General features: G+C 32.2%; 1 protein-coding gene across 2 annotated transcripts in view; it reads left to right on the top strand.

The window, feature by feature from the left end:
- Positions 1 to 12,997, top strand: part of LOC117103562 (probable ATP-dependent RNA helicase DHX58) — a 28,683-nt gene extending 15,686 nt beyond the window's left edge. For both annotated transcript variants that reach the window (XM_033244133.1, XM_033244134.1), the window contains exons 4-7: positions 2,937 to 3,102; positions 3,391 to 3,514; positions 4,008 to 4,239; positions 10,009 to 12,997. In XM_033244133.1, coding sequence (XP_033100024.1) covers positions 2,937 to 3,102; positions 3,391 to 3,514; positions 4,008 to 4,239; positions 10,009 to 10,217 — 731 coding nt within the window. In that variant the 3' untranslated portion in view covers positions 10,218 to 12,997. The remainder of the gene's footprint in view (positions 1 to 2,936; positions 3,103 to 3,390; positions 3,515 to 4,007; positions 4,240 to 10,008) is intronic.
- The last annotated feature ends 30 nt before the right edge of the window (positions 12,998 to 13,027 follow it).

Genomic DNA, 13,027 nt, shown 5'->3' with positions numbered 1-13,027 from the left:
TGGGGTCCTTCTGGTGGTGATTGGGTAGTACACCTGGAGACAATCCCCTACTCTTTCCCAAAGAGTGTACTGGGTTCTTTAACGTGAACATGGGCCATAAATATACACGGACCAACGGCTTAAAAGTCTCATCCGAAAGACGGATCGCTAATGTAACTTGTATTTCAGCCCTCCAGCAGAAAAAAAGGAGAGGCAGCGATGGGAATTGAACCGGGGACCTATATCTCGACGGTTCAGCGAACACACATTGTCTACCACCAGATTAGGTAACTGAGCTAAGCTGTGGCGATGATTGATTTTCTTCTTCGTCTTTTCCATTGTCATTTCGACTTAGATAAGGCCTCGCCAGCTGACACCACGATGTATGTATTATTATATAACTATCAGTATCTGATTTGGGGTAATACATGCGGAATTTCGTTAGTAAACCGTATATTACGATCAATTCTCATCAGGTCAGTTATACTCCAGTTTATGATTCCAAAGCTATAACTAACAACAGAAATTTTTAATTGCAGATACTTTGTTAGCCAATATGCTTCAGATTCGAGCACTAGTCTTACTCTCTCATAACATTTTCACGGGCTTTCTCCTTCATCGCCGTTCTAGTTTTCTGATCTTTTTGTGTTTGCTCCTAGATCGATATTGCTTGTTTTTGAACAACTTCCTACTCTTGAAAGTGGCCTTTGCACATTTACCAAGATTAAACTTTGTGCTAACAAAAACATGGCAATGCAGAAAGGGGTGAGAATGAGTCTCCTTAGAAAATTCCTCTGTTGATGTTAATATTATTAGTTGTTATAGATCCATTTGTGTGGTTTAGTGGGAGATGTGTCTTTTACGTCTTCACGCTAACTTAAACATTTCTGGAGCAATTGTATACATACTCACTGATTTGATGATCCAATCATGCAGAACACTGTTGAAGGCCATCCTATTATCTATCCAAGCAACACCGATTTCTACGTTTTGATTTACAATGGTCTGGGATATCTTTTTTTTAAAATAAGTAGTTGATCCTGACACCATGAGCCTCTTTTTCACACTTTCTGTTCGGATGGCAGATTGTTATTTTCAAGAAAGGCGTATGTATTTTGATAATTTATTCGGAACTACACTTTTCCATCAGTGGCACGCTTCTCAATAAAAGGTGTGTCCAAAAACAATATAGTAAAGTTTACAAAATACAACGCTAAGGTAAAAAGAATTCAAATTTCAAATGGGATATCAAGGTAAAATAAATATAAAAGAAAGGAAGAATTAAAGAAAACAAGATTGAAGTTCATTACATGTAAGTGGTAGGTAGATAAACTGAAAAAAATGTATCTGATTTTGTGATAAGCTATGTAATTCATTTCGTTAGCCCTGTTTATCTTGATAGTTATTTTTATAATATTTGGAGACCTAAATAGAACTCACACAAGATCCATCTACAGTGCACATGATATGAAACAAATAAACAACCAGCAAGATATAACATTACCCTTGATGTCATTGTCACCAACCGTAAAATGTACTATTCTGATCCGAAAATTCATTTCCAAATGGCCCTTAGCGATCATATCTGTGTTGTGACTTTTCGTGTTTGCAGCTCCAAGGAAACAAAAATAATTGTCATCCGTCATCCTAACGCTTATGTATTTGTATTTCATAATTTCCTTTTTGATTTTATTTTGTTTTTCGTGTATTTTTTACTTTTTAATTATTTTATGATATTTTAAAATTTGTAATTCAAACATCACTATTTTCTCATTATGTCAATGAGGAAAAACGCTATGATCTGTTTTTTTATAAACGTACAAAGACAGTAATACTACTATTATTTGTACTGTATCATTTTCAATTTTGTTAGTACTGTATTACAGTACTAGCATATACCCTTGCTCATGTGTCGAATGAGTGTGGTAATGTGGCGATGGATATAGTTGAATGGGAGGAATTGGCGAAAACATTTCAGGGCCAGTGAACTGAAATTTCATCTAGAAAGCAAAGGTTTCCCGGGGAGGACCCCAACACCCCTTTCTTGTTGGGTTCATCGATTAATAGAAAAAAGAATACGTATGCAACTACTCATTTTTTTTTTCTGTATGTATACTGGTACACGCAAAATAAACCTATTTGCTGTAATAAGAATGAGAAAAAAATTACCTGACCATTTTCAGGAGGAGGAAAGCTAACATTTTGAAATTAAAGTCGTTACCAATACACTTCAGAAATCAGGGAATCTCTTTTCCCACCATCTAGAAATCAAAAATTTTCCCAGGAGAAAACCCCGACGCCTTTTCTCTTTCAGGTTTATCGATTCTTAGAAAAAAAAAAGTTTGTTTATGTATGAGCACACATACTAGGCCTATACTGTAATAAGAAAAGAAAAGTTTACCCGACCGTGTTCAAGTGGGGGAAAACCTTGAATTTTGAAGAACTTTAATGTCATTAAAAGACACCTCAGAAATCTGGAAAGCACATTTTCCGCCATCTAGGAATATTTTTTTCCCGTATGTATGTATAACGTGTTAACTCTGACGTGTTCATTGTTTGAATGCGGTGTTACGGTATTGTCTCTGAATATATGGCTATGAATGTGTGCATGTGGGACTTATAACATGCATCGGATGCGTGACACAGTCTTGAGATTTGGAAGTAATCTGCAAGAAAATGTGTTAATTTGGCCAAAAAAAAACACATATGTAGGGTAACAGAGTCGAGACCCTAATGTAGCGGAATTTCGTCCCGTGGTAGTTACAACATGCGTGAAAATCATAATTGTACTTGAATACTTTCAGAGATATTTGGTGGACAGAGAAAAACACGAAACGTTAATTTAGTAGTATATATTATTACCATTATTATATTTATGAGTCTTGGTATTAATAGTAGTAGTATTAGTATTATTCAACAGCTGTCAATCATCAAAAGAATTTAATTATTTACTACAGAGGGAGAAATCAACGTTCTAGTAGCGACGAACATTGCAGAGGAAGGTCTAAATATGCCAGCATGTAATGTTGTTATTCGATTTAACTACGTTAGTAATGAAATTGGCACCGTCCAATCTAGGGGGCGTGCTAGGGAGTGTGGCAAATCCTATCTTATTGTTGAAAGGTATGTTGTCTCTTTATTGTTAATCACTGATTGTTTTATAAAATGAAATTTAATTAGTCATTAAGTCCTCTTAGGTGAAAATAGGTATTATACGAAAGTGGTTAAGTTTTCATGCGGTACTCTGTTTTTGTAGGAAAATTACTTTTTTAAAGAGTTATTGAATTTTGAGCACTGGTTATAATATTATGAATAATTTAACGTTTTATTTATATTTGTAAAAAAAAATTGCTTAGAGTGATATATCTTTAATTTATTGACTGATTTACATGTTGGTTCTGTGACAACCAGAGGTTCAAAAAATGAGGAACATGAGGAGGCGAACCCAGAAAAAGTCAGAAGAATGAATGAAGCATTGTTAAATGTTGATTGCCAGTCAGAAGACGAATTCAGAAATGCTGTTATTATACGACAGGTAAAATAACGTTATATTTGTGATATTACTATTAAAAAATGCATGTTTTTGTAAATTAACTTTAAAATAATGCAGGATATAAATACATTTTTTTCTTTGATGCTTTGGTTGTGTAATAGTTTGTGTCGAGATAAGTATCGATCTGCATTGTGACAGCATTAACATTTTGAAAAAATATTGTTTACCGATGAAAAACAATTGCAAGCTTAGTGTAAATGCATTATACAAACGTGCCTTTTCGTATGTTTCTTAGCAATACCTTTGTTATTCTTTGAAATATTTAATTTGTTTTCATATATTTTTATGTTCCATTGTTTAAAATGTGTGTGCCGAATTGATTAATAATAATAATAATAATAATAATAATAATAATAATAATAATAATAGTAATAATAATAGTCGACTTGTAGAGCGCAATCAGATCAAAAACAAATATAATAAAGTAACAAATCAAAAGTACTTATATTAACAATGATCATGCATTAATTGGCAGAATAAATTGTTAGACGAATACGAGAAAAAAATGTTGAAAAAGAAACAAAACCAACAATTGGATAGAGCATCTGATGTTGAAGTTCTTTGTAAGGAATGCTCAACATTCCTATGTCTTGGCTCTGATCTTCGTCAACGTGGATGCCACTACACGTGTATTGATCCAGAATTCAGGAACAAAATCCAAGAGAAGGAGAGAAATGGCCAAGGCTTCAGAGATACAACAAACCTGGGTAGGAAACTTATTTTATGCTCGTTTTACATATTAATACTAAATACGTTATCAAAAGTAAACATAATTCTCATTCTGTCCCAATAAATGTAATAAAATTGAAAAAAAAAATTTAAGATTACTTCATACATTTTGATAAGTTAAAAGTTTTCAACAAAAAATTAGAACTCTTTGGTGATTTTGTTCACCATACCGGTAGTTTTCGAATCCCAGACTCTCCTTGAGGAATTGAAATTTTCAGAGTAATTATAATACAGGCTACATTCAGCGACGCTGTATCTAAATGATGAAATAATCAGTCCATGTTTGTGAAGCTCAGTAGGTTAAACGAATAATGCCAAGAGGCCTATAGGCAACATCTACCTAGATGGGTGAGGCTCAGAGGGGTGGTGTTTTTGGCATGTGTCCAGTGGGCCATGGGACTTGAGGAATGATACATTTTACTTATTAAGTAAGATACTATATTATAATTATCATACAAGGGCAACTTTTAAAGTGATGGAACAAGTCTAATCTTGTTTTAGGTGTGCTCTGCTTAAAAACGGTAGGAGTAATTGTGCTGTATTTAGAAGCAAGCCTCGTTAGCCGGAATACCTAGTAGAACGTGAATTTTGTGTGAATTGGGTTTTTGTGTAATGAATAAAGTGTAGCTGTTAATCTTTTTGTTTCTGAAGTTTGAGTTTAATTTGAGTTTAATTTCAACTGTAAAAGGTAAAATTTAGCCATTTTCGAATGGGAGTTAGTGGAAAATGAATAGTAACCTGCCGAAAGTAAAGGTATTTTCACAAAACTTGCTTTAAGATACCGTAGTTGATAAGATGATAATTAATCAAACAGTCATAATTTTGCTTCTAAACACCCGATATAGTTCATTTAACTGTCATCTTAAAGTAAAGTAAAGTTTACAGCATTTTATGACCTTGAGTCACTTATACGCAACCACTGGCTAAACAGGCCTGCATGGATTATGTTCCGAGTCATAATACTGAATTTTGCTACGTCTTTAACTACAATTTAGAAAAAAAAAACTTTTAAAAATGAAAGACAAAATGCAAATAATTTTGATTATAATGTTGACACAAGCAGTAAAACTTAAGAAAATACTAAAAACTGGATTATTGAATGATTTGCTAAAATGTCATGATAGATGCAGATATTCCTCTTTCGTTACATCTTTTTAAAATTATGTATTGACTTATATTTTGGGTTTATCATTTGGGGATAGGTGACTTTAAGGCTTATTTATCTAATAAAGAATGTCGTAAAACAATACAATCATTTTTTTAAACACAGTAGTGCAATACTCCTAATATTCTTTCTGTGCGTCTAAAGGCTTAGGCCTTCTCTCTAGGCTACAATGACTTATAATGGCAATAAGCGGTTAGTTAAAATAATACAAGGCATAAGACTAGATAGATCGCCATTACCATAAACTCGTTGATAATAATAATAATAATAATAAAAAACTATAAGAAGTGTTTACATACATCCCCGGCATATCGTAAAACCTCGAATTGAAACCCAGGTCCAGGATTTATCAATTCCAGCTTAGCAAATGTCTTAAGTCAAAAAAGTTAAGATGTCCTAATAAATATCTTAAACTGATTTATTAAACAATCTTAATCATGGCTTAAAAATCATCTTAGATGGACTTAGAACGTACAATCGACTTTCTAACTTTAAGCAATTTTTAAGCTAAACAACCTATGGATAAATTTGACTAAAGCAAGTAATTGGACTTAAGACGTATTTAAGCTGATTTCTAGTTTGATAAGCGAACTTTGGATAGGCGTCTTTTTGAGGCTACTTTTGCAAAGTAAAGAGGGTTTTTTTTTTCAAAAGGAATGCTGCAAATTGTTGGAAATTACTGCTATATAAATCGTTAAGTAGGGTCACACTGTAACAACAATCTGTATCATGGAGTGTATTAACCGACATTAAATCACCTATACTACTGCTACTACTAAGCGTGATTTTAATTCATTGTGTATCTTTGAAATTCATGTACTGTGTATCTGGATAAAAGCTCATAAATAAAACAAAAAAACAAGCCCATGGTCTTTCGAGATGCGTTCGTTTCGAGGCTACTTTTGCAAATTAAAGGGGGATTCAATTCGAGATGAGCTTCTTCTCTAGATTAAGCCAATTGGGCTTCTATTTGCCAAGGCGGGTAGCTAGCCTACGCCTTTTCACACACTTGGGTTGGCATTTGGAGATTTCGAACAAAGCAATAATAAAATGCATGTTAGACGAGCAATACATATATTTTATTTATTCTATTAATTAGAATAATTAATTACAAAACATAACGAGATTACAGCATTGTAAATGAAGCAAAGGTTACAGAACAAAGAGAAAAAACAATAACAATATTAATTTAATTTAATAATGAGGTGAACATTTTTCTCTTTCTGTTATAGTATTTCTAATGATATTTTTCAGGCGAGCCATATTCCTAGTAATACTTCGAAGAAATTGAGCCTTGCGAAGCGCGGGCAAGTTCATCATTGTGAAGATAACCTTTAAGTGTCAGCGGCCAACTGGGTCGTTTTAATTGCAAAATCATTGTAACAATGTTAAATATCACTGTCCCTGCTGTTATAGTTACTTTGTCGTATTATGGGAGCATAAAATACATTTTTTTTAAATTTGAAAATTCAATATTACTGTGCTTTTTTAATACATTCGAAGACCATGTTGTACGTTAACTGTCTAGTCATATGAATATTGAAATAGTCAATACATTTTAGCACTGTCTTGACTATAAATAAAATAATTTAATTACAGTTCTCCCTCCAATTAAAGACCCCACCATTGTAAGACTGCCTCCAATTAAAGACAACTTTTCTGTGGTCCCATTTGAATTCCTATCTTTTAACATTGGCTTTTCCCTCTAATTTAAGTCTCCCTCTAGACCTATTTAGAGACCAAATACCATGGTTTTGGTGGACCCAAATGAAGATATTCCCTCCAACCAAAAGACCACTATAAAATAAATAATAGTGGTATTAATACTATTTTTTTTCTAGGGCTTAAAACAAAGTCTTAGTCAATGCACATGACAAGATGATGTTTTGTGTTTATTGCGTAACGATAATGTTTACTAGTGATGTTAGTAATATTTTAATGGAAAGTTGCTTAGCACAAGTATTGAGGTCTTGATTTCAAAGAAATCTCTGTATAACAGCATGCAGTAACTGTACATCAATCCTAAACCATTTTATGATTATTTCTTAATTTCATCATTTGTTGATTATCAGATTAACAAGATAAGAACTTTATCCATCGCAACTGCATTTTGACTCGTTACAAAATGGTTGTGTATTTTGATACGTTACCGAGCTGAATAAAACGTGAACATTACTAAGAATGCAATTTAATATGACAGAAATGACTTTAATAATAAAACGTTTAACAACAATATTTTCACCAGACCACCATGATACAAACAAACGATGATGATTTCTCATATCCAAATAAAAGATCATGTCGGTATTCAAATAAAGCGAATGTTGAACGTTTGTTCTAACTTAACCGAAGAGAATATGTTGTTGTGTTGAGAATAGAAGGTATACAATTTATTTTACTGATTCCTCCTGATAATTGAATTATAATATCGAAGTATATCACTTGACTGGACCATGGACACTGACATTTCTGACCATTACTGAACTTAATAAGGATTTGTCGAACGGTAAAATTGGGTAAGAGGTCTAAATTATTGATATGAGAAGTATTTTACAAAGTCTAATAAAATTCTCAATTCCGACGTTTACAACAATTTATAAGTACTAGACGTGGGTTGACTGTAGAGTCAGGCCACTATTATTTAATCAGCAGTTAAAAACTACAACATGAAGAACGGTTCTTTTGTACGAAAAACAGTTATTTGGTGGTTAAAAACAACCTTTTTTTGTGGGCCTTGTTTCTACTTCGACAAAGAACTATTTTATCTTGTCAGTAGAAACAGGTCCTTAGAAACCCATAGATAGTTTTGGCATATTCGGGGGCAGATTATATCACTGTTCCCTGATACATGCATATTGAATACCGATTGTGTTAGTAGGACATTTGGAATTTATAGTATGGTTTTGGCAGACCCAACTGAATTATTAACAATAAAGAATACATTAAAATGTACATAATTACTTTAATGCATTAAAAAAAATGAAAATAATTATATGAATACACAAAAAAACACAACATTAAGATAATGGTGTTTGTATACAGTGCTCTTATATTATATATATATATATATTTTTTTAGTAGGTCGATGTTGTTATTAGTAATACTGTAATATAGATTTTTGGTATCAGAACGAACGCGCTGCTACTTGTGAATATCCAGAAAATGCATACAGTTACTGTACACTCTAAAGCACTTGGAATAACACGATCATACATTTACTATTATTATCATTTCTCAATTTCCCTCTAAATAGTGATATTTAAGACCACTTTTAGTGTTGGTCTTTAATTAGAGGGAATCTAATTAGAGACCAAAAGATGTGGGGGGAGGTGAATACATTTGCTACAACGCATGTCAGATCATGTCATATGTAGGCTTATTTATACTCAAATAGGCCTAGCAGTTTCAATATTACTGTGTTTTTTTATACTTTCAAAGAGCATGTTGTAGGCCTACGTAAACTTTGTCTAGTCATAGGATATTAGAATAGTTTATAAATTTGCACACTGTCTTGACTACCAATGCCTATTTTAGAGAGTTTTGCCTACGCCGTTGCTTCACACACGCATTAGCAAAGCAGCTTACTTGATACTGAACACCTCTTTCGCTTGGGGGACGTCAAGCATGCATATTCATGTATATCAGTCAGTTCACTTAAGTGACCTAAAATAGCGCCCTTTATACTTTCTGCCGTAACAGTATGGGAACCATAGAGCTATTAAACAACTAGAGCTATTAAACTACACACTTTCTTTAATAAAAGGCTTTTTCTATGAATGAAATGACATGTACGAAGCACGTGCTCCTAGACAATACCTGTCTCTTATACACATCTAGATGTGTATAAGAGACAGTATATATACCTAACCGTCGTAAGGTTAAGGTAGCTAATCATTTCTCGACCAACTATAGTCCTAGGAAGATTCAAATTGGTGGGCGATAGTTTTCTTTTCAGATAGTTATGTATTATTTTATTAATTAATGAAACCGGATAACATTTTTTTAAAGTAAGTACAAGTTTCCTTAAATCGTTATGAAAACCTATCCATGTGTTGTTAATTGTATACGTAAGATCTATTAGGGTGCGTAGAAGCCAAAGTTTATATGCATGTGACGTAAAGGTATGGAAATTCGTAAACAAGTCGGTTTATGTTTTTTATTTTTGTTTTTGTTTTTGTTTTTTTTAATGATGGACAGAGGTTATTAATGAGTTATGGTCTAAGTTATCTAGAACGATGTTTAGGAAGTGCAACTTTTCGTACTCCTTTGCCATGGTTAATCTAATTGATGGGTGTTGTGAATTTAAAGATGTATTGTCCCTTGCTAATGTCAAAAAATCATTAAAAAAATAAGTTTGAAATAAACTTTCTCATTTTGCAATAACATACAAATAATTAACTTGTGCATAGAAATTATTGAATTTAAAAAATGTCTACCCTGATTTTTAAACCAACAAATTATAATATAAATAATAAAACACTTCCAGTGACTAGAAGTGTTTCTCATTTCTCGCTGTAAACATTTTTTCAAAGCACTAATTTCTAGCTGATGTTAAATTTTAAAAATTGTTTATATATTACAGGATTTATTAAATGTGCTGAGAAAGGTTGTGGAAAGAAATCAATTGGTATTCTCGTCCTCTTCAAAGATGGTGGTATAGAGGAAAAAGGATACGGATTGAATGCTAAACAAATCAAGTTTAGAAATCGAAAAGAAACGTCTATTGGTAACATCTGGGATATTAAGCAGTGGTCGAAGTCAACATTTGAAATCCCGCAGTGGGAACAATAATGTTTTATATTTCAGGTTACATATTCATTTTAGCAATTGTGATGTATTTGTATATTTACGACTATGGGTATTTAAGTCACGGTTTAACAATAATTGTTGAAATTGAACACTAGATTCTGTGGTCATCTTTTGTTGAAAATGTTATTATGTATTAAGTACCGTTACCTTTATAATGACTCCTTCATATTATATATTAAAATAATGCAAACATTTATAAAAAATATCAACCTAATATTATATGTACAAAATGTTGTTACTAATATTGATATCGTAGAATTTAATTACAATTCATACATGTGTGAGAGTTGTTAATATTTGAAACATGGTACTTTTTGATTACCGTATGTGTTAATAAAAATGTATTGTGGTAGGCCTATTATAATTGTTAATGCCTATTGTTTAGTTATGTTAAGTTAGATGGTGACCTAAATATTCAGTTGCTAATCGATACACTAAAATCTTACACTAATTACACTTAAATTCACCAATCTAACACCGCTAACTCATCAACCCACTCAATTAGACGGTCATATTTTAGACCCTTATTATTGCAATAGTTCAAATTACATTATTTTAGCATTCCATTGTTCATATGTAGCACATATCTGATCATCATTTTTATATGATGTTAGCACAGTAGATACACGTAGGCCTAAATGAAAAAAAAAGAGAAGTTCCTGATGATGACATAATTAATGTCGAACTTCATTGAATCCCGACACAATGGCGTGCATTTCGATACTTGGAGTATGTTTTATACTACCTTATCTGAGATTAATCAGTGGACCTTTCAGAGTATTTCTTTTTGTAGTTTTGCAAACGTAGACTTCGATACTATCAAGTCTACATTTTTTAACGTTTTCAGTAAATTCGCTACTCCTTCCGCAGACTTTTAATTTTAAATATATAGGTAAAACTATTCACAAAGTTTAAACTACCAGTAGATCACATGCTAACAATTTATTTAATCATCCGAGGTAAATTTATAATGCTACAATAATAAGATTAACATTTTTCAATCTTATAATCAATGTTATATAGCCGGAGTTATGTATTAACCTAAGCTACTACGGCTAACGACAGGTACACTTTCTTTAATAAAAGGCTTTTTCTATGAATGAAATGACATGTACGAAGCACGTGCTCCTAGGCAATACCCAGTACCGTTACGATTTTAATCGTGCGGGAAATATACTCATGATTTATTTTTATAATAATTTTCCATTAATACTGTTGTCTATCATAAGTTATACTCTCTTAATATAAAGAAATTTTGAAAATCACGTAATGTCTTGGGTTTGACGTCAAATGTATGAAACGTGTAGGCTGCCGGCATATTGACCTCTGATAATGGACCTTTCCGCTAAGCTCCGCCCCTTGGATATTGTTGCTAAGGTCCCACAAGTCAGCAGTGTTAAAACATACGCGAACACGTGCGTTTGTGGGACAACACGTGTGTTTGTAAGACGCGCGCGTATTCCTAGCGCTGTTCTGATTAGTCAGTTGTTAAGTTTGATTGACACTCCGGAAAGATATATTAGCCAAGGGCGGAACCAGCAGTGGGCCATGAGGGCCCGTACCCCCAGTCGGTCAAGCCAAAAAATAAAAAAATGAGAAACATTTGAGTTAAAAAGAGAAAAAAGGAAAAAGGAGTGTACCCATGAATTCAGTGGCGATCCAGCATTTTTTTCTTCTTGTGGGAAACTTTTTTAAACTATGTTCCAGTGTGGAATGATGGCTTATCTTGTATACGCTCAGCTCGGTTAGAAAGAGCATTAGGAATTACACTTGGCAGCTCTTACAATAATTATAATAGTGCTCTAATATGTGTAACATAGATATGCTGGAATGTTTAAAAATATATAATAATTTTTAGAATTTGCTCACCAATTATGCAGATCACCAGATTTTCGTTTCTGGATACCTGATCAAATAGTTTGAAAAAGAAAAATGAATTCAAACCACCTACATTCAATACCAAGATACAAGCAAACCCAATTCCATGCCATTAGTATCTTAAATCAACAGAATACTTAAACTTGCATTATAATATAATGAAACTATGATTTAGGATGAACTGATTAAAATTGAGGTTTCTGAGCTTAAATTTAAATATATTATATTTGAACCTAAATATAAACTTTAAGCTCAAAAACCTCAATTTTAATCTGTTCGTCCTAAATCATGGTTTCATTTTTGTATCAATATAATATTACTGTTGTATGGGTTTACCCTAAAATTTTGAATTTGTATATGTATTTTTTTTTTCTTTGTAGTCTTTGTGCAGTGTAATAGACCTAGGTATATTGTTAAATTGAATCATTTGTAATGTATCATTTGGAATGTATCATTCAAGGAGAACATAACATAGAGTGAAAAACGTGAGAGACTGAGTTATTATTATTAATATACTGTAGTAAACTTTGGTTTTAATCGTGTACCGTTGAATATTTGGGTAAGATTAAGGAATTGCCTCACTTTTGGGACGTGTGATATTGTATGGTGTTAAAATTTATGTTTAAATTATTGTAGATTAATTTGTTTAATTATGATATTTTCCCCTAAAATTGAGCTCGTCAATATAATTGAATTATTGTTTTTTTGTAATTGTTTACAATGTCATTATTATGTATTATGTTTATTATTAATTTATTTGAATACTATTGTATAAATTATTAGTAGGATTATATAATTTGTATTAATGATCTGTATTCATGCCTATTATGGAATGTTGATATCTTCAGCCTAATGAAATATTATGGATACGAATAATATGATAGTATGTTGAATAATAAAGAGTTATATATAAA

The sequence above is a fragment of the Anneissia japonica genome, unplaced genomic scaffold (genome assembly GCF_011630105.1).
Source record: "Anneissia japonica isolate Jap-2015-1 unplaced genomic scaffold, ASM1163010v1 scaffold6792_len961167_cov158, whole genome shotgun sequence".
NCBI lineage: Eukaryota > Metazoa > Echinodermata > Crinoidea > Comatulida > Comatulidae > Anneissia > Anneissia japonica.
This window is presented reverse-complemented; position numbering and strand designations above follow the sequence as displayed.